Source organism: Primulina eburnea, chromosome 9 (genome assembly GCF_022965805.1).
Source record: "Primulina eburnea isolate SZY01 chromosome 9, ASM2296580v1, whole genome shotgun sequence".
In the NCBI taxonomy this organism is placed as follows: Eukaryota; Viridiplantae; Streptophyta; class Magnoliopsida; order Lamiales; family Gesneriaceae; genus Primulina; species Primulina eburnea.
Window position 1 is genome coordinate 34,474,835 of NC_133109.1, and position 19,849 is coordinate 34,494,683.

Below are 19,849 nucleotides of genomic sequence, written 5' to 3' on the forward strand. Positions count from 1 at the left end.
AAATCAATCTTATAATTATGACGAAAACTTGTGTGAGGTGGTCGTATTTTGTGAGACAGATCTCTTAGTTGGGTCATTCATGAAAAAATATTATTTTTTAGGTTAAGAATATTACTTTTTATTGTGAATATCGGTAAAGTTGATCGTCTCACAGATAAAGATTTGTGAGATGATTTCACCAAAACATAAGAGTTTTGGTTAATATATTTCGTAAAAAATTAAAAGAAATAAGAAATCAGCAGTAGGTGTCCATTTCATTTGTCTTTGATGCACCCACACGTCACGGTCCTCACATGCCGCGGAGGGGAGAGAAACAGAGAGAGAGGCTGAGCAAAACGAGGGGCTTTCTCTCTCTCTCTCTCTATACATACATACATACATACATACATATATATATATATATGTATATATGCGCGCAAAACATTTATTTATATGCGATCAAATTCTGAAAAATCTGCAATGAAGCTCAAGCACCCCTCGAATTCGGCTTCCCAAACAATTACGTCCACGGATACGAGGCTTTTGGTGCGGGAGACGCTTCGCATTAGTGCAAACCTTGCATCGGCGCCTCCCCCGTACCCCTCGGCAGAGGCGGTGACGCCGGAGCGGCAGGATCTGAGACTCGGCGGACTTTCCGATGATCAATTTGTGGATTCGAGCTTGAGGGTGATCTGTTGCGAGGAGATCGACGGCAGGAGATGGAAATACTTGGCTGAGAACGATGGTTTCAGAAGTCATGGATCGAAGCAATTGAAGAAGAATTGTATTCGTTCTGTCTGCTTGCAGTCACCCCAGGCTCCAGTTGATGTCTGTATTTTCTTCCTCTCCTTTTTATATATTTCAGCTTCGTTAGAATAATTGAATCAAACAATAGAAGTTTTTATTTGCATTGATGGCCTGATACTGCAGTTGAAGATCTTGATGTGTCAATGGAAATTTTTCCATGACAGTACTTCTCTTCATGGAATTTTATGTTCATTAGTTCACAGTTATAAAATTGATTTTTACTCTTTTAGCGTTTAAGTGCACGAGAGTAGATGCTCGACAACAATGCTTAGTTCCTTTAACATTTTTAATGAACAAAAAAAAACTCGGTGCGGTGAATTGATTTCGGTGTATGGTTTTTGTATGTCTTCCAATGGTTTCAATATTATTGAAGAATTGTGCTCTTTTGAATTCGTGTCGTTGATATAATCCTCAAGTTTTGAGGTATGATCATGTATCTTGTGAGTCGCAGTGTGAACCGTGTGGCTCCAACCTTGCAGCTGTACATTTGCACACAAAAAATTATGAAATACCTTCCTTAATCTTCCCTAAAATTCGATTGTACCTGTTCCAGGAGTTGACGGCGTTTATAAGATCCTATGTAGTTCCAGAGGGTTTTCCTGATTCGGTTACACCTTCTTATGTTCCTTACATGACGTGGAGAGCTTTAAAGGTACTCTTTATATATTTTTAATCTAAAGGTTAACGAGCAACTAAAGGGGATCTGGGGTTTACCTCTGATTTGCACCCAATATAGATATCTATCCTGCCCACACTAAAACCATAAATAATGTTATTTGCGCACTATATACTACAGTATGATGACATGTTTAGTTGCTGCTCCATTGTGATGCATTCTGTTATAGTACTTCTTTGGCGGGGCAATGGGTGTTTTCACAACTCAAACTCTTCTAAGTTCAGTGGGAGTATCAAGAAATAGTGCTGTACCAGGAGCCGTGGCTATCAACTGGATTATAAAGGTATCAATAAAAAATGATGCAATTTAATTTGGAAATGAACATATGAAATCATTTTTTAGTCTGTATCTGTGCAAGTGCTATTTGACCCTTGGAAAAAAACGAAGACAATACTGATTGTTAAATCGTAGTTTCAGAGGTGCTTGGGTTTTGCTTCTGTATCCTAGAATGTTAGGACATGTTTCAAATGCTTGACAGAAAAGTGTCGAAAGCCTGAAGCGTGAAATAAATCTCAAGTGTGGTCAGGGGTAGGTGGTAGCAGAGATATGCTTCAAATAGTGGTTCAAAGGCAAATTACCATAGTTGGTTGCCTCTATTTTAGCTGTATACGTTGACCTTTTATTCTATTGAACTTTACATTCATCATGTTCAACACATATTTTTCAACAATCCAGTAGTACTTAAGTACTTATTATTTTCTTGTATTGTGTCTTTTTCTTGGTAAAATATATTTCTAGGCATTAAGTTCGAGAGGAAAACCAAAGCTAGAAGACTAGATCTCTAGGTTGGAGAGTCTCCAAACTTATTAATCATTCCACACATCCACCCCTGGAGAAAAAGGTCTTGGACTTCTTTCACTCACCCATCTGTCAATATTCTGCCCCCGACATCTTAATCCAATCTACAATATGAACATGGCAATATCATTGATACTGATCTGAGAGTAACCTTTCCTAAATCGCCATTCTACTGCATTCACTCATATTAACAACACATGTTAGGCCATAAGCTCGAGAGAAGAGCACTCACCGAAAAGATTAGCTTTGGGGTAGAAGTATCTCCCAATTTTATTATGTTCCAGAATTTCTTGGAGCTTACGTGGTTTTAATATTTCTCCAGCAATATTTAAGTTTTGGAAATGTAGAAAATACCTCAAAATTGTGAAAAATAGTGCGCATCTTTGTCCTGCTAAGTTTTTATCTCGTCTTTTCTTTCTTGTGAGTGCTTGTTAGGTAACAATATTCACCTTTTGAGTTATATATATTCGACTAGGAAGCTTATAGACCGAACTTTCCAATTTGTCTCTAAATTTCATTTGATTTATATCCATCACTTCCACTATTTTGAAGTGTAGAATTGATGTAATATCTGCATTATTTTTAGAAAATTTTGGAAGGGCTTCTTTAACTCTAACATTAATGTTTAAGAAACTCATTAAAAATTAGTTGTTTTACACTCATTCTACCCCAAAGACATATCGGGTGATGTCATTTTGTTTCAAGTGAATTTTGTTTTTTCAGAATTGGATTACATTTATTTATGATAAAAGCAAATGAGACTGAAAAAGCAAATTAAAGTATGTTAAAATTTAGGTACTCTTGTTCATTAAGGATGTAAATGTCTAATTGCTTTACATAAATAACATCAATTTACTGATTTTGGTTGAGTTGTTACTGTCAGTTAAAGCAATCATAGATGGGTCTAGATGAAGTCCTGTGATAAGTGATCTAAATCATGTTCCCGTTATAATCAACTGTAGGATGGTGCTGGACGGGTTGGGAAAATGCTCTTCGCTCGGCAGGGAAAGAAATTTGACTATGACCTAAAGCAGGTAAGTAAAATTTTGAGGTCAAAAGAGATTCTTTTGTGACATTTTATAGAAATAATACCTTGTCTGATGATTTTTCTTACACAGCTAAGGTTTGCTGGCGATATCATGATGGAGTTGGGAGCTGGTTTGGAGTTGGCAACTGCGGCTGTTCCCCATTTTTTTCTTCCACTGGCCTGCGTAGCCAATGTTTCCAAGGTTGTGTCATCTATTGTCACTTTCACTTGCCTGTGTCATGCAACCCTGGCTAATTACACTGACGTTCATTGTTCTTTCTTTATAGAATGTTGCTGCTGTGACATCAGCTTCAACTCGAACCCCAATCTACAAAGCCTTTGCTAGGGGCGAAAATATTGGAGATGTGACTGCCAAAGGAGAATGTGTAGCAAATATGGCCGATCTGGTATGCTCGTCTGTTTGAAAATATTACAACATTGTAAATTGTGGAAAATGAGCACTACTGCTAAATAAACTGATTCTAAAACTTATGGCCCATGAGTGAATTGATCAATCCAATTTATTGCTGATTCCTAGTGTGGGGGTAAATATGAGAGGATTATTATTAGAATTTAGAATTCTAGTTCCTTTCTTACATCTTCTTAGTGATAAATCAAACCCTTAATTCATATATTTGAAAATCTGACGAAGAGTCACTAATGTGAAACTGGTGGAATAGAAAGAAATATACCTTGCAAGCTGAGGCACCGGGGGTGTGGTAGGGGCATTGAGAAGGTAACTGTGGCTTAGCTAGGGTAGTTAACCACCAAATAATTTTATGGTTTTGGATAAGGGGGTACAAAACGAAGGGGTCTAACCTGGTCACCTGCCTGCTTGACGTATTTGATCCTATCAATCTATTATGCTTATGAAGAATTTTTCATTTCTGAGTTGTCATGAATGTCTTGATTTTTAGACAGAAAACTTGCGACTTTAGTTCTTGCATTTTGAATTTGAAGCAGTTTTGTCTCTTTGCTGGAACTGATTATTGAATTTCTTTCTCGTGAAGCTCGGAACTGGACTGAGCATTTTGCTGTCTAAGCAAAATCCATCGTTGGTTACCACATTTACTTTGCTCTCATGTGGGTATTTGATGAGCTCTTACCAAGAGGTTGGATAGAGAGAAAACACGAGAACTTTTGTTTCCCTTTTTGTTTATTACTTTCTTTTCTCCTAGATATATAACTACTGATTTGAGATGAATATGTTATTATTCTTTTAGGTTAAATCTGTGGTGTTGCATACGCTGAATCGAGCAAGATTCACTGTGGCAGCAGAATCCTTCTTGAAGACAGGTCAGAATGAGTTCATCTTCTCTGTCTGTGTGCTGCTTGTTGTTCATCGCGCCCTTTTAGCTTGGCTTTTGTTTGTTTATCATATTGATTGGAGAACGTGAGGAATGGATTATTTGTCTTTGGTAGGAAACCATAGTAACATATGCTCAGAACTTCTCAAACAGGCCTTTGTCTTTTATTCCTGTTCCTTTGTGTGAAGTTTGTGAATTTGGCTGAATAATAATTTTATTCCTTACACTTGGTATTTATACAAGAATTACCAAATCTTCTATTAAAATAAAATATTCTATAAAATCTCCTATTAAAATAAAATATTCTATTTCTATTAAGCTTAGAATCCGGAATCATTTGTCAATAAATAATTCCGGATTTAGCACATTTTCCTATTATAGAATAAATAAATAAAATCATAAATACAAATCTGACTAGGAAATAATAGTAATTCTAACACTCCCCCTCAAGTTGATGCATAGATGTCGATCATGCGCAACTTGGATTTAAAAGAGTCAAACTGAGGTCGATGAAGATTCTTCGTAAGAATGTCAGCAAGTTGACCATCGGACGGGACGTACGGAATGCAAATTTCCCCGGTGTCAATCTTTTCTTTGATAAAATGACGGTCAATCTCGATATGTTTAGTTCGGTCATGTTGAACGGGATTATGAGCAATGCTGATAGCAGCCTTATTATCACATAATAACCGCAGAGGAGTAGTGAAGGACATATGCAGTTCCCGAAGTAGAATCTGTAGCCACAATAGTTCACACACACCGTTAGCCATAGCTCGATATTCTGCCTCCGCGCTACTTCGGGCAACAACAGATTGTTTCTTGCTCTTCCAGGTGACCAAATTTCCCCAAACAAAAGTGCAGTAACCCGACGTGGAGCGGCGATCATGAACCGAACCTGCCCAGTCCGCATCAGTATAGGCCGACACGTTCCGAGAGGAATTCTTGCGAAAAAGGAGGCCCGAACCCGGAGTACCCTTAAGGTAATGGAGAATGCGAAAAACAGCCTGAAGATGGTGGGCATAAGGGTCATGCATGAATTGACTGACTACATTCACGGCGTGAGCAATATCGGGGCGAGTATGTGCAAGGTAAATGAGGCGGCCTACCAAATGTTGGTACCGAGACTTGTCAACGGGAACAGCGTTAGGAACGTCGCACAATTTCTCATTAGGATCCATTGGAACAGTAACAGGTTTGCAATGTAAGAGACCTGTGTCGCGAAGTAAGTCGAGAACATACTTGGTTTGGGACAGAGCAATCCCTTCAGATGAGCGCGCGACCTCCATCCCCAAAAAATAACGTAGGGGTCCCAAGTCCTTCATAACAAAGGTAGAACTAAGAATTCCTTTAAGCCTTGCTAACTCCGGAAGATCACTGCCGATAAGAACAATATCATCGACATACACAATCAAAATCGAAACAAGACCCTGAGAAGAGTGCTTAAAAAACAGAGTGTGGTCTGATTGAGCCTGAGAATAACCGTGGTTAGTGATGACGGATGTAAACTTCCCGAACCAAGCCCGGGGAGACTGCTTAAGGCCATAAATAGCCTTACGAAGGCGACAAACATGACCCGGAGGAGAGTCTGCAAGGAAGCCCGGAGGGAGCTTCATGTAAACTTCTTCTTCAAGCTCACCATTTAGGAAAGCATTCTTGACATCAAGCTGATAAAAGGGCCAATCAAGGTTAACGGCAAGTGAGAGTAGAACACGGACAGTATTAAGTTTAGCCACTGGGGCAAAGGTCTCCTCGTAATCCACCCCATAAGTTTGGGTATAACCTTTGGCAACTAACCGAGCCTTGAAGCGCTCTATTGAACCGTCGGAATTATACTTGATTGTAAATATCCAGCGGCAGCCAACCGCACGCTTCCCCGCTGGTAACACGCCCACTTCCCACGTTTTATTAGTAGTCAAGGCATCCATCTCCGACATAACAGCCTCCTTCCATTTCGGATCCTCCATGGCCTCATCGATAGAGGTAGGGACACAAGTAGTCTGTATAGCAGAGGCAAATGCTCGATAGGAAGTGGAAAGTTTAGCAAAGGAAATAAAATTATTCATGGGATATAAAGGTGTCCTGGTACAAGTCCGCGTCGGTTTTCGCAGAGCAATCGGAACATCCAAATCAGTAAATACCGGGTTAGGTAAGGGAAAAGATGTATTACCTGAATCGTCGGTCGAAGTGGAATCAGGCAGTGGTAGAGGGGTGGCATGTCCTGAAGTAACGGCAGGAGGGCGGCGCCGGGAATAGACCTGAAGAACCGGGGCCTGGTCAGAGGGCAGGGTAGATACCGAAGAAGGTTGATTTATGAAGAGAGTGGGTAATGGTATGGGAATAGGGTCGGGAAGGTCACACTCCCCCTGGGATGTAACCGAGTCATAGTAAGGAATGTTTTCAAAGAACGAAACATCCATGCTAACAAAAGATTTGTTAGTGACGGGATTATAACATCGATAGCCCTTTTGCGTAGGAGCATAACCCAAAAAAATGCATTTTATGGCTCTTGGATCGAACTTGGAGCGAGTGGGCGATATATTATGAACAAAGGCAGTACAACCGAAAACTTTAGGGTCGACGGAGGTAAAAGAGCGGTTCTGCGGGAAATAGGAGTGAAACAATGTAAAAGGCGTTTTAAAGCGAAGGACTTTGGACGGTAGCCGATTAATCAAATAGGCAGCGGTTAACACGGCATCGTTCCAAAAACGAGTAGGAACTTTAGATTGGAACATGAGGGAGCGGGCAATCTCAAGTAAGTGGCGATTTTTCCTCTCTGCGACACCATTTTGTTGGGGGGTGTCGGTACAAGAGCTGTGATGAAGAATTCCGTGAGAGATAAAATATTCCCCGAGAATAGAATTAAAGTATTCACGACCGTTATCAGTCCGCAGGACTTGAATATTGGTATGAAATTGAGTTTTGACAAAGGAGTGAAAATTTTTAAATGTGAGGGCTGCCTCTGATTTATCTTTAAGAATAAATACCCAGCAAAATCGAGTATGATCATCAATTAATGTTAAAAACCATCTTTTATTGGTATAACTCGGGACCCGAGATGGACCCCATAAATCACTGTGTATAAGGGAAAATGGAGCAGAAGGTGTATATGGATGTGGTGGATAGTGAACACGGTGGTGCTTTGCTAATTGACAGATATTACATTGAAAAGAAGACGGATTTTTATTTGTAAACAAAGAAGGGTACAAATGTTTTAAATAATGAAAACTCGGATGACCTAATCGGAAATGTAAAAGCTTAATTGGACACACATTAGAAAAGGAAAAGAGGCCTAAGTGTAAAGACCGATCTTTAATGGGACCAACGCCGTCTTCGTGGTGAAAGATGTAGAGGTCATCCACTCGTCTAGCATTGCCAATCATCCTCCCCGAACGACGATCCTGAAAAACACAGACATCGGGGGAAAAGTGTAAGGAGCAATCTAGATCAGTGGTTAATTTACTGACGGATAGTAAATTGCAATGTAAATTAGGGACGTGTAAAACAGAGGTAAGGGTTAAGGTGGGTGAGATAGTAATGGAGCCTTTGCCAGCAATGGAAGAAAATGAGCCATCCGCAACCTTGATTTTATCACGACCCGAACAGGGAGTATAAGAAGAAAACAACTCGGAACATCCCGTCATGTGATCGGTGGCACCGGAGTCTATAAACCATGGCCGATGGTGTAAGAGCGAAGCTAAAGCTCGAGGGATGTTACCTTGACGAACATGGGAAGTCGATGAGGAAGCAGGAGTAGGCTTGAGGAGACTCAGCAATTGATGAATTTGATCAGTGGAAAAAGTCATAGGGGCAGGGGCAGAAGACCGTGGAGAGGTTGTAGTAGCCACAGCGACACTTTTTCCAGTCGTCTTCGAGCTCGATGGTAACTTTGGGGGCTTGCCATGTAGGGCCCAACACTTCTCCCGAGTGTGCCACGGTTTATGACAGTAATCACACTCAAAATAGTCAGATTTGCCCGGTTTCCGGGAGTCATTGGTTCGAACTTTGGCTGGGGCAGGGGCCTGGGTAGCCATGGCAGAAGGCTCGAAAGAGGCGATGTCGGGGCCAAGCATGACCGTATGGCGGCTTTCTTCACGACGAACCTCGGAGAAGACCTCCCGCGGAGTCGGGATAGGATCCCGGCCAAGTATCCGACCACGAACCTCATCGAGATCCTTATTAAGGCCAGCAAGGAATTGGAAGACACGGTCTTTCTCGATCAATTTGAGGAACCGAGCATGATCCGCAGAGCACTTCCATTCAAAGTCATAGTACAGATCGCATTCCATCCACAAGGCCATGAGATCGTTGAAATATTGAGTGACAGATTTGGATCCTTGCTTAGCATCCCGCATCTTAGTAGTTACCTCATACAGTTGAGCCGAGTTCCCAACATCTGAATACGTATCCTTGACAGCGTCCCACAAAGCTCGTGCTGAAGGTAGAAACAAATAGGAGCGACCAATAGAGGGCTCCATGGAATTGATCAACCATGACATAACCATGGAATTCTCAATCTCCCAGGCATTGTAGGACGGGTCGGTTTTGGCAGGTTCAGTCGTGGTACCATTGAGGTGGCCAATTTTTCCTCGTCCTTTAATGAACAAGGTGACCGATTGGGACCACTGCAGAAAGTTGGTACCATTAAGCTTATGGGTAGTGATAAAAAAATTGGTGGAAATTTCATTTTGGTTGAGATTGGTGGAAGAGTGGCCTCCACCAGTGGGTTTTGTGGTAGATTCACCATCAATTGTAGTGTTCGGGGAAGATGACTCAGCCATAAAGCTTCCAAAGAAAAATTCCGGGTAGCTCATAATAGAAGAGCAATCGGAAAAAAAGAAAGGTTTAAAGTATCGGATCGATTATAGCTCTGATACCATGTGAAGTTTGTGAATTTGGCTGAATAATAATTTTATTCCTTACACTTGGTATTTATACAAGAATTACCAAATCTCCTATTAAAATAAAATATTCTATAAAATCTCCTATTAAAATAAAATATTCTATTTCTATTAAGCTTAGAATCCGGAATTATTTGTCAATAAATAATTCCGGATTTAGCACATTTTCCTATTATAGAATAAATAAATAAAATCATAAATACAAATCTGACTAGGAAATAATAGTAATTCTAACACTTTGTTTTCTGTTTATCTGATGAAAGCTGTTGTCAAGTGCTATTAATTTAATTTTGTCGAATAACCAATTTAAGGGAAATTTGATGAAAGTGTAAATCATCAAAGCCACTTCAAATCTATTGTCAGTAATGTAGCAAGCGGTGAACCGAAAATTGTCTAGTTCTCGAACACGAAAAGACCAGCATCTCAATACAACCTCCTAGAACGAATCATGCAAATCCGTATATTGGAGAATTTAAAGGGGTGATTCATCCTGTTTTTTTGAATAACTGAGACATTACAGGGCAAATGATCTGATGAAAACCCCAAACCAAGAAGTCAGGGAGGCACGAAAATCAGCTTGCAACCAATCCTCATTAACAAGGGCCCTACTCAACTTAGAAATCATCAATTTTTTGATCAAATATTGAAACAACCAATTGAATTGGGATCAGTCAAACCTGTTAAGGCACAACAAAAAGAAAGACATTTAATTATATATTCTTGAGTGGGGAGGCCATTTAAAACTTTCAGCGACTTTTAACGCATCATTAAGATATCCCAGCCCATGCCAAGGAGAAGCAATAGACTTGCTCAACTCAACAAGCTTCTCCAATAAGGGCCCGCGAGCAGCAATGGGATGCAAACCATAAACAAGCTCACAAAGGGGCTGAAGATGACTTACAAGTGATGCGACAATGAGTGACTAGAGAGCAGCTATGCACACAACAAGATGTGTTGTGTGAGGATTCCCAAGGTTATCTGGGTCGAATTAAGTTCAGGAGAGCCTTCAATTTTTTCTAGGTGATGGACTCCGGTAGATTATTGAAAAACATACGGTATCTTTGTAAGGATTGGGTTGATATTGGACTATTACACAGACATTTGCACAAGGATCTGACTTGGAATTTTTGGATGAAACCAATTCTGAACATAGGGAGAAAGACCATCAGAATATTTTTAAACAAGTTTCTATAAGTGTTTGAACATGGTGGTTGGCTATTGAGACATGCTTCATAGAGTGCTTGCCCATGCTTAGCATGGCTAACTTTGCAGAAAAGTGAGAGCTCAAATTTCTATTTTGTCTAGACCTTCAGCAAAGCAAGAGGGATATGTATCCCTTTCATCCAGTAAAGTTGGAAACACTAGGACATGAATTTTGTGCTTCTAATAGAAAAATATTTGCACCCTATGATACCACTCTAATTTGTGACGTGTCGTTATTTTCCAGGGCAAGTTCCAACGTTGCATGAGGGAAATTCAATGGAACATATATTTAATCTCCCATGGAAGGAACACAGGCCTATTGTTCTTGGTACATGAAAACCCATATCCTTTTGTTGCCCCTCACACATGCGTAGCGTATTTTTGTTGCTTTTCATCCACTTTTAGCACATTTATTTGTGTAAATGTTGATCATGCTATTTTCTACTACTTTTGCAGGTCCACGGTTTAAAGATGCATTCCAAGATCCTAATTCATATCTTGCTGTGGAGCCAATTTTTGAGGTATGCTACCATGCTGAGGAGAAGATATTTTTATATTGCGGGCTGTACATTCACTTGATTGTCCGTTACGATTTTGAATGGTTCACAGTGTGGCCTAATGAATTTTTTTTTTTACAACAGAAAGAGCAATATATTGTTACCTATAATCCTTCGAAGGGCAAAATCTACGCTCTATTCAAGGATCAAGCAAAGTCTGACGATATATTGAAAGCTGCCTTTCATGTAAGATTGATGACTTTTGATATTATAGTCATTATTGTCGTTGGTGTTTCTTGCTAAATTCATTTCAATTACAGGCTCATGTGCTGCTTCACATTGTTCGCACCTCCAATAAAAACATGTCTTCCCCTGGGAAACGAGAGCATGATTTCTCGGTTGTACGACCAACATTGTCCGATCTTCAATCTCATAATGCCGAATCATATAAGATGGTGTCGGCTTTATACGGACCGTTCAAGAATAAAGCTACGGAACAGGTGAGGGCAGGCCTATTTATTTTCCTCTCTACTATTGAAATTTGCATAGAGGAGCCCCAAAGTTCAGCTACTTGCATTGCTATTAAATGGTTCTCTTATTATTGATTCAGTGGAGCCTATAGTAAAATTGTGCATGACATTGAATTGAATTGCGTAAATCTAATTTGTCCTATGCTTCATGTAAGCCAGTAATGGGGGAGTATTACTAAATAGATATTTTTTGGGAAAGGTGGGTATAGCCCATATCGCCAGCTCTAGCTTCATGCTTTGAACCATTAAGGCGTTTAGTAGAAAGCCTAGAAGGTTTCCTGCTTCGCTGTTTTTTATTAGGTTCGCGTGCTTCTAATGCTTTAACTTTGTAATCTCAAATGCTTGATTTTTCTGTCTTGGTAAATGTTTGATAACAGCAAGATAAAGTTGATGTCAAATTTTTAGCCGACCTCACTTAATAGGATAAAAGACTCCTTGTTATTGTATGAGAGTTCGTTTATCATCCTTGGTGGGAGTGTGGGACTAAGATAGTGCTCGGGTTTAAAAGAAGGGGAAATGATTTTTTATTGTCAAAGTTTGTTTTTAGTAAATTAACTTTTAATTTTCAGTTATTTTTGTCAAATTGCTGACGTGACATTTGACAAGTATCATTTTCGATACCATGTAAGCATTTTCTTGTGCCACATTAGGATTTTTGAAAGCAAACGAAAATTAAAATTTAATGTATCAAAGCGAAACTTTGAAATTAAGTGGACAAAAACTTAAAACTGAACAAGTTACTGGATCAGAAAACTATTTTTCTTGAAAGAACTACTAGAAAATTCAAATTCTTCGTGTTGAATCCATCTATTGAAACGTAAATATGTTCCAACACAACCGATCCAGAAAAATATGTTCCAACAAAATAAAAATTGTGGGAATTTGACTTGAAGCACCTCTCCCTCCGATTTCTTTCATTTGAAAGATTAGTTTTTAATATATTCTCAGTAAACTGACATCTTGTTTTTTTCCTAAGGGTTGGGTTATGTCTGAATCGCTGCTTAATCCCGGCAGAGCACGGTTATCTGAATTGGGAAGTTAAGATATGACAAATATAGCGTTTCAAATATCCTGTAAAAGGATCGATGGACTCTAAAGATCTGAAGTTTGCTTGTTATCCTTCATTGCACTTTCCCACGCCCAGAACTGCTACAACATCTGCTAGATTTTGACAATCAGATTCGTGGGAACCATGATAATGAAAATCAGTTTTGGCACCAACGCACTTCCTTCCGAGATTTGCTACTTGAACCTTGCACCACATATCTGATGATTAGGTCAGATTATGCGCAGACTCCATTTATTATGTTTCTGATCTAGGGTAATGGATTCTATGTTGCCTTGTTCGACAATGTATAATATACTGTATACTTTGTATTCCTCCTGTTCTATGTGCTTTTAGATATATTCGGTATATATATGTATATTTAGTTGCGATAATACTTTGTGATACTTTTTAGTGTGATATGCCTTAAATATATTATCCTTTTTTATGAAGTTATGGTTGTTCGTCTCGTCTATTTCTTTTATACAGATGCGTGTTCTAATTGTTCTATATGAATGTGTGTGGAAATCATCCACCAGGACTACTACCTTTTTGGCTTTTTCATTCAGTAATAAATAAATTGTTTCTCGTTTTATTTTTGTTCCCAAAAACATTTAGGATGCCACTCCTTTGTGAGTTTGTTTGTGTTTTCCATTCCCAAACAAAAACAAAACAAAAATTCAGGTAGGATTTTACAATCATCAAACCAAAACTAGGAAAATCTGAATTTGGATTCTGGAGAGCATGGATAACTAGTTGGGCATTAGATTCCATTACTACATTTTGAATTTGCGTTCTTTTGAGCCAACCTTTGAGCAAGTTTATAGCTCCAGAGAATCCCTGGCGTTTCTGCTACTGATGGTGAAAAATAAACATGCATTTATTGTTCAATGGATTTATGATAACTAATTCAATCTGTCGTGCCAGAAGACCATCTCTACTTATTAATCTTGCCAACTGGAACCTTTAAGAATTGAGAGACGTGTATGCTAAAATTCATATTGTCAGACGTATATCTCATTTCATTTCATTTTTAAAGTCAAACTTACAAGTTTGTATCCCCCAAAGTATTTCGTCTATTACAGAACCGACGACAATAAACGAGTGTTATTGTTAAAAGTCAACAAGTCGGTTGCTCAGAGACTTCAAACAATGAGCTTGCTAGGCTAAAGTGTGTCAAACTTTTCTTTCAAAGGTGTGTCTTCGGTCTCCTGGGGCTGAACCCCAAAAGGAACTTATATACTCAAGCTTGATTTTAAGTTGAGAAGTATTTTTCTAGTAGTTAGAAACTTAGAGCTTGAGCTCGAGAAGCTTGATTTGGAATATCAATAATACTTTGGTAGAATCTGAACCAAAAGATTTGTTCAAACAATTGGGATAATGTGGTAATTATAATCAAATAAATTTGAAAATAATTACTTAATTTTACATATCGACTACTTGGGCCTTAGTCAGTGAACAATTATTCATCTTGACCAGGTTGAAATTAAATTGTAATTGGCCTGTCATATTGCTTAGCCCCCTTGGCATCTCCGCCTCTCAACAGCATCAATTTTTCCGGGCTCAATTTGTGAACTTCTGGCATAGGAACGTATATGATTTATACTAAAACTTTAAAGGTATCCAACCTGGCTCGAACTCACTATGTTTACGCATGGAATTTGGTTTGATTAAATTATTTATGACCTATAAATAAACCCTATTCTGTAGATATCAAATAATTATTCTTCAATTCGGAACTTAATGAAACACAAAGTAAACTAAATGATCCTGCCCATTTTACCACCCCATGTCCCCATCAACTCCTTTTGAGTCTTCATTCTCAATAACAGAACTCCCAGAAGGCGATATAACGCCTGGCATTCAACGTACACAGCAAGGAATATAACTAGCTCAATCTTGTATCCTAAAAAAAAATACAATTTTTCAAGCTTTAAATCGACTTCAGCAATCTCTATCGAATAAGAAATGCCTTGTTGCACCGCAAATCTGGATAAAAATGTAATACATCGTTTTGATGGCTTGACCAGTTCATTATATCTTACGTTCTGTAAGAACTGCCACGAGAAAATCATAACAATGGTACCATATTTCAAAGGCTAAACAATCGGCTTTAATTGTATCAAACAACTAAATCATGAAACAACGCTTTGGAGGACAAAATAAGCTCCTATACTTGAATGCTTGTTTAAATAAACTACTAGATTCAGACCATGTTTCACTGAATAGAGGGAAATACAAGGGGCAGTCTCGTCATAATTTAATCTTCAACTCCCAGGGGCGTATTCGCGATTCCCTGAGTTTTTATGGTCAAGAGTTCCACAGGGTTCAGAGCATTTGATACCTAGGCATAGTAATTTAAGCTGGCCTTTTTCTTTGCTTGAACTTGGATAATACCTTCATTAAAATCTTCGTGGTTTACCTGTTACATCAATACCAAACATATAATTTTGTATCATTAAATGACGCACAAAAAAGAGAGATTCGAAGTCACGAACATTAGGATGCAACTCATTCATTTTTTAATCTCCGGACAAGTTCACAGAGACAAGAAGGCAAAAGTCTTACATTCTCAAAGTTTAACAAAATCTTCAGTTGCCACGGTAAAAGTTTCAAGTTAAATAGTGTAGAATTTTGACTAGGCTCGATTGCCAAAGTTCATACATACATGATACACTGAATTCCAATAAACCTTGAACAATTCACTTGTTCCAAAATACTTTACTAAAAACCAACAAATACAATCTTGAATCGAGTTCAGGGCTTGAATACTACACCCCCTATATGGGGTATTTGAAGTTGACCCACTCCATTCAAATGTCAGATTTTTTCCACTCCTTGAAACTCCAAATTCTTTCCACTTATAGTAATGACTCACCAGTTTTATTTGTTTATTTATTTTGATCTAATTTAATTAACATGGCATGATGTAAAAATCTAGTGTGGACATGCCCCAGCCCTGACCCTAGTACATTTCAGGTGCATCCACAAAGGTGCCATACAAAGAAACGATTAGATTCTTAAATTACTAAGGGCTAGCTATCCGCGGGAAAAACAATGAATATATATTTCCCTTGTTACATGTAAAACAGAACTGTTACATTTAGATGCCCAGAGTGTCTCAGTAGACATAATGGGCACATGCATGAGCATGCTACTGTGGAGAGAAGTAAGTGGGTGGGTGTGGGAGAGGGGAGGGAGAGAGAGACCTCAGTAGCATCGCGGCGAAGGGCTAACATGCCTGCTTCCACACAAACAGCTTTAAGTTGTGCCCCGTTGAAGTCATCAGTAGACCGAGCAAGCTCCTCAAAGTTCACATCTGGATGGACATTCATCTTCCTGGAGTGGATCTGTAATTAAAAAGATTTATAGTTTATATGTTCCAACAGGAACTCCTTTATAATAAAACCTGGGAATGATATCATACTCACTTCAAAACCAAAAAATCCTTTAAGAAAATAATCATATATAGTTTCTCATCTAAAAGGTGTACCTGCAAAATCCGAGCTCTGGCTTCCTCTGTAGGATGAGGAAACTCAATTTTACGATCCAATCGACCAGACCGCATCAAGGCAGGGTCCAATATATCAGCTCGATTTGTCGCTGCTATGACCTAAATATGGCAATAAAATGTAGGATGCCAGACAAGCATAATAAGATTAAAAATTAGAAACAATAAATAGTTTCTGCACCAAAAAGGAACACATTTTACCGAATTCAGATGAAAATATTGCAATGGCGGCATAAATGTATCCAACCAATAAAAGATCGAACTAACAACAAAAAGTACATGAAAATCAAAGTCCAAAAGAACAACACAAAGCAATTCCATCCCATCAATCAGAAGTAGGAAGATCAGAAGACAATTAAATAATTCCAAGATGCAAAGATTACTAAAGAACACAACAAAAAGGAACAGATAAACAAGTAGGGAAAATACCTTTATCCGATCATCACTGCTAAAACCGTCAAGCTGATTGAGCAGCTCTAACATAGTTCTCTGCACTTCTCGATCCCCACTAACTTCACTGCATAAGAAGACAGGACAATTGATAATCAGCACAGACAAAGCACAGGAGCCCTCAACAGCCAGTCCTCAGGCTATGAAGCGGCTCCAATTAAAGCCTCAAAAATCACAAAAATGAAAAAGGTGGACATATAACAATCAGACAAACAATTAGAAAGTAAATGCCACCTATCAAAACGCTTTGTGCCAATAGCATCAATCTCATCAATAAAAATGATGCAGGGCGATTTCTCTTTGGCAAGCAGAAAAGCGTCACGAACAAGTTTTGCTCCATCTCCAATGAACATCTAAAATCCACAGATTACGATTATTCAAATTCACCAGACGGTAAATTCTCGACAAAAAAAATTCTTGAATGTGCTTACCTGCACAAGCTGAGGGCCTGCTAGCTTTAGAAAAGTAGCATTTGTTTGGGCAGCACATGCACGGGCCATCAGAGTTTTTCCCGTCCCAGGAGGTCCATATAAAAGAACTCCTTTTGGTGGACGAACTCCTAGTTTCTGAAATCTCTCTTTGTGTGTCATAGGCAATACAATTGCCTCAACCAGTTCTTGAATCTGCAGCGATCATAAAGTATTCCGATTAAGGAATAGAAGTGCTACCAAATATTCATGAAAATTTTAACATAACAATTGGTATCGAAGGGAATTACTTGCCTGTTTCTCCAGGCCTCCAATATCGTTGTAGTCTTCAGTTGGTTTCTCATCAACCTCCATGGCTTTGACACGAGAATCATATTCAGATGGCAGTGTATCCAAGATCAGGTAGCTGTCTTTGTTTACTCCAACCAGATCACCAGGCTTCAATTTGTCAGGATCAACAAGGCCTACTACAGGCAGGAAAATTGTCTGCATTTGACAGAGTATATGGTAAATATACTATCTATCAAGGAGGGTTGACATTTGACAACTCAAAGTATCATCAGTATAAAAAGGTTGACAAACATTATCATCTTCGGATTATTGATATCTGCAAGGCAATTCTATTCATAAGAGGTAAAGATACACTATCATTTTATAGTTGCACAGTTTCAGATTTTGTTGCCAATTTCTATTTTGAGGATTGTATGGTTTATGGAGAGAAATCAGATATATGATCTTTTTTACTTCTAATATAAATGGGAACAAGACTACCATACAAAGCAAACAAAAATACGAAAAACAACAATTTCTGACCAGCTTTTCAGAGATAGAGAGCATTCTGAAGTCTGGACCAATGAATGAAAGAGATCAAATGCAACAAATTAGAGCACACTAAGGAAGAGTAAGAGAGGAAAAAGGGAAAAATATGTATGGAGACATGCTATCTAACCTGGCGAGTGGATGTTTTTAGCACTACACATTTACCCTTTCTCTGTGAATCAAGATCAATATTTGCACCATCTTCTTCAGCCTCTTCCTCTGGGTTCATTTCCAAAATCTGACAAAAGTAGAGAATGGGTGAATTCAGGAAAATCACAGCACCAAAACATTCTCAAACTACAGTCTAAATAGACTGACACAAAAAACTAATAATTATCCCTTCTTTCTGCCACTATAAAGTGATTGCTATTACCACCAACTTCCATTTTCTAATATTTTTTTCTCTCTTCTAATCATCAATTCATTTTTTCATAACTAAGTCATCTTTTAATACAAAGTCCAGACCTGTTGAAACTCACATTCATTCAAAATCTCACACCTTCACTATGAAATTGCAAGAGATAAATACATTGTCTTTGCATAATACACCAAATGGATGACGACACCGGATAATGATTTTTCTCGCAATCCAATTAAATATTTGTAACAAAGAAGGAATGAAGGTTTTCCAAAAGAGGGATAGAGTTTATAAGATGAGATGTTGGATCATCAACCAAAAAGAAATCGAAATATGTAGGAGGAAACTATGCTCTCTAACACCAAACCCTTGCCCCCAAAATGTAAAAATAAAATACAAGGAAAAAAGAACGAGTGAGAAACAATCTCTCATAGCAACCCGTTAACAGATTTAGAACAGCTCTCAACACCATCTCCACCATCCGCAACTCACCTTATCGACACTATGATAGCACGTAGCTTCTAACACCTGTCGTTCACCACTTCGAGTTCCTTTTTACCCCCTGACTAAATTTTTCAGTCCACCAGTCCATAGTAGTTAATAGCAAATGAGTCAAATCACCAACAACTGTAAAGAGCTAAAACCCAAGACTTCAGTTTTAAAAACTATAATGTATTCATTTGATTCTATTTCCTTCTCTCTCAAAAGGCAAAAAAAAAAAAAACTTTCCAACACCACCTTGATCCATGGCGCAAAATTATTCCAATTTCTAGAGCTACTATCGAGATGAACAGAAAAATACCTCTACAATGTTTCCAACCAGATAAGGAAGCTGCTTATTAAGTTTGATTTTTTCTTGATTCTCCTTCGTCTTCTCCCTGAATGAATCTAACTCGAGATTCGTTCTCTGCAACTCTTCCTGCGAAAAAAAGAGAAATAATTCAGCACAGTAGACCTAAAAACGTACCACTGAATTCGAAATATCAAATTATGTCATAATCAACCCAAAATGTTTATCATCCATCGCCATATACTCAAACAAACGTAGCAAAAATGAGCAGAAAATGACCTTGAGGATTCGAACTTCATTATCAAGAAGGCGAGAGGCTCGAATTATATCTTCTGTGGTCATGGAAGAAAGCTGATCGTCCTCGAAGTTGTCTTCTACCATCGGCGTCGCCATTTTCCGACTGTCGCGGAGAGAGAGAGAGAGAGAGAGAGAGAGAGAGGGGTATGTTATGCCGTATACACTTGCGGAAAGTTGTTTAATCATATGGGCCCATTTACTCATAGGCTGTTCGTCCAATTTTCTCGATGGGCTTCAAAGAACAAGCCCATATTTAAACAGGGCCAATTTTTATTTATTGACCAGATAAATAATATAATAGTATTGGGAGGCGGTGGCATTAAATTACGACTCGGATAATATTGTTATAGCTTATTGGTCATTGTCAAATCCATGGGATGGTGTTTTTCAAGAAACTTATACTTCAGTGGGCCAACTCACGATTTCCGT

At 38.5% G+C, this 19,849-nt stretch overlaps 2 protein-coding genes across 2 annotated transcripts; one reads left to right on the forward strand and one right to left on the reverse strand.

Moving 5' to 3' along the window:
* Positions 1-313: 313 nt before the first annotated feature.
* LOC140842006 (protein root UVB sensitive 6-like) lies at positions 314-13,201 on the forward strand. The gene is made up of 13 exons (XM_073209798.1): positions 314-807; positions 1,340-1,438; positions 1,632-1,745; positions 3,223-3,294; positions 3,379-3,489; positions 3,575-3,694; positions 4,298-4,399; positions 4,511-4,583; positions 10,940-11,023; positions 11,152-11,216; positions 11,337-11,438; positions 11,513-11,692; positions 12,699-13,201. The coding sequence occupies exons 1-13, from the start codon at positions 433-435 to the stop codon at positions 12,762-12,764; spliced, it is 1,563 nt and encodes a 520-aa protein (XP_073065899.1). The 5' UTR covers positions 314-432; the 3' UTR covers positions 12,765-13,201.
* Positions 13,202-14,855: 1,654 nt separating this feature from the next.
* LOC140842007 (26S proteasome regulatory subunit 6A homolog) lies at positions 14,856-19,662 on the reverse strand. Its single transcript, XM_073209799.1, has 10 exons — positions 19,403-19,662; positions 19,136-19,252; positions 18,106-18,213; positions 17,451-17,642; positions 17,160-17,351; positions 16,963-17,081; positions 16,708-16,795; positions 16,261-16,380; positions 15,977-16,117; positions 14,856-15,189 (listed from the first exon to the last, which is right to left on the reverse strand). The coding sequence occupies exons 1-10, from the start codon at positions 19,622-19,624 to the stop codon at positions 15,112-15,114; spliced, it is 1,377 nt and encodes a 458-aa protein (XP_073065900.1). The 5' UTR covers positions 19,625-19,662; the 3' UTR covers positions 14,856-15,111.
* Between the last annotated feature and the right edge of the window lie 187 nt (positions 19,663-19,849).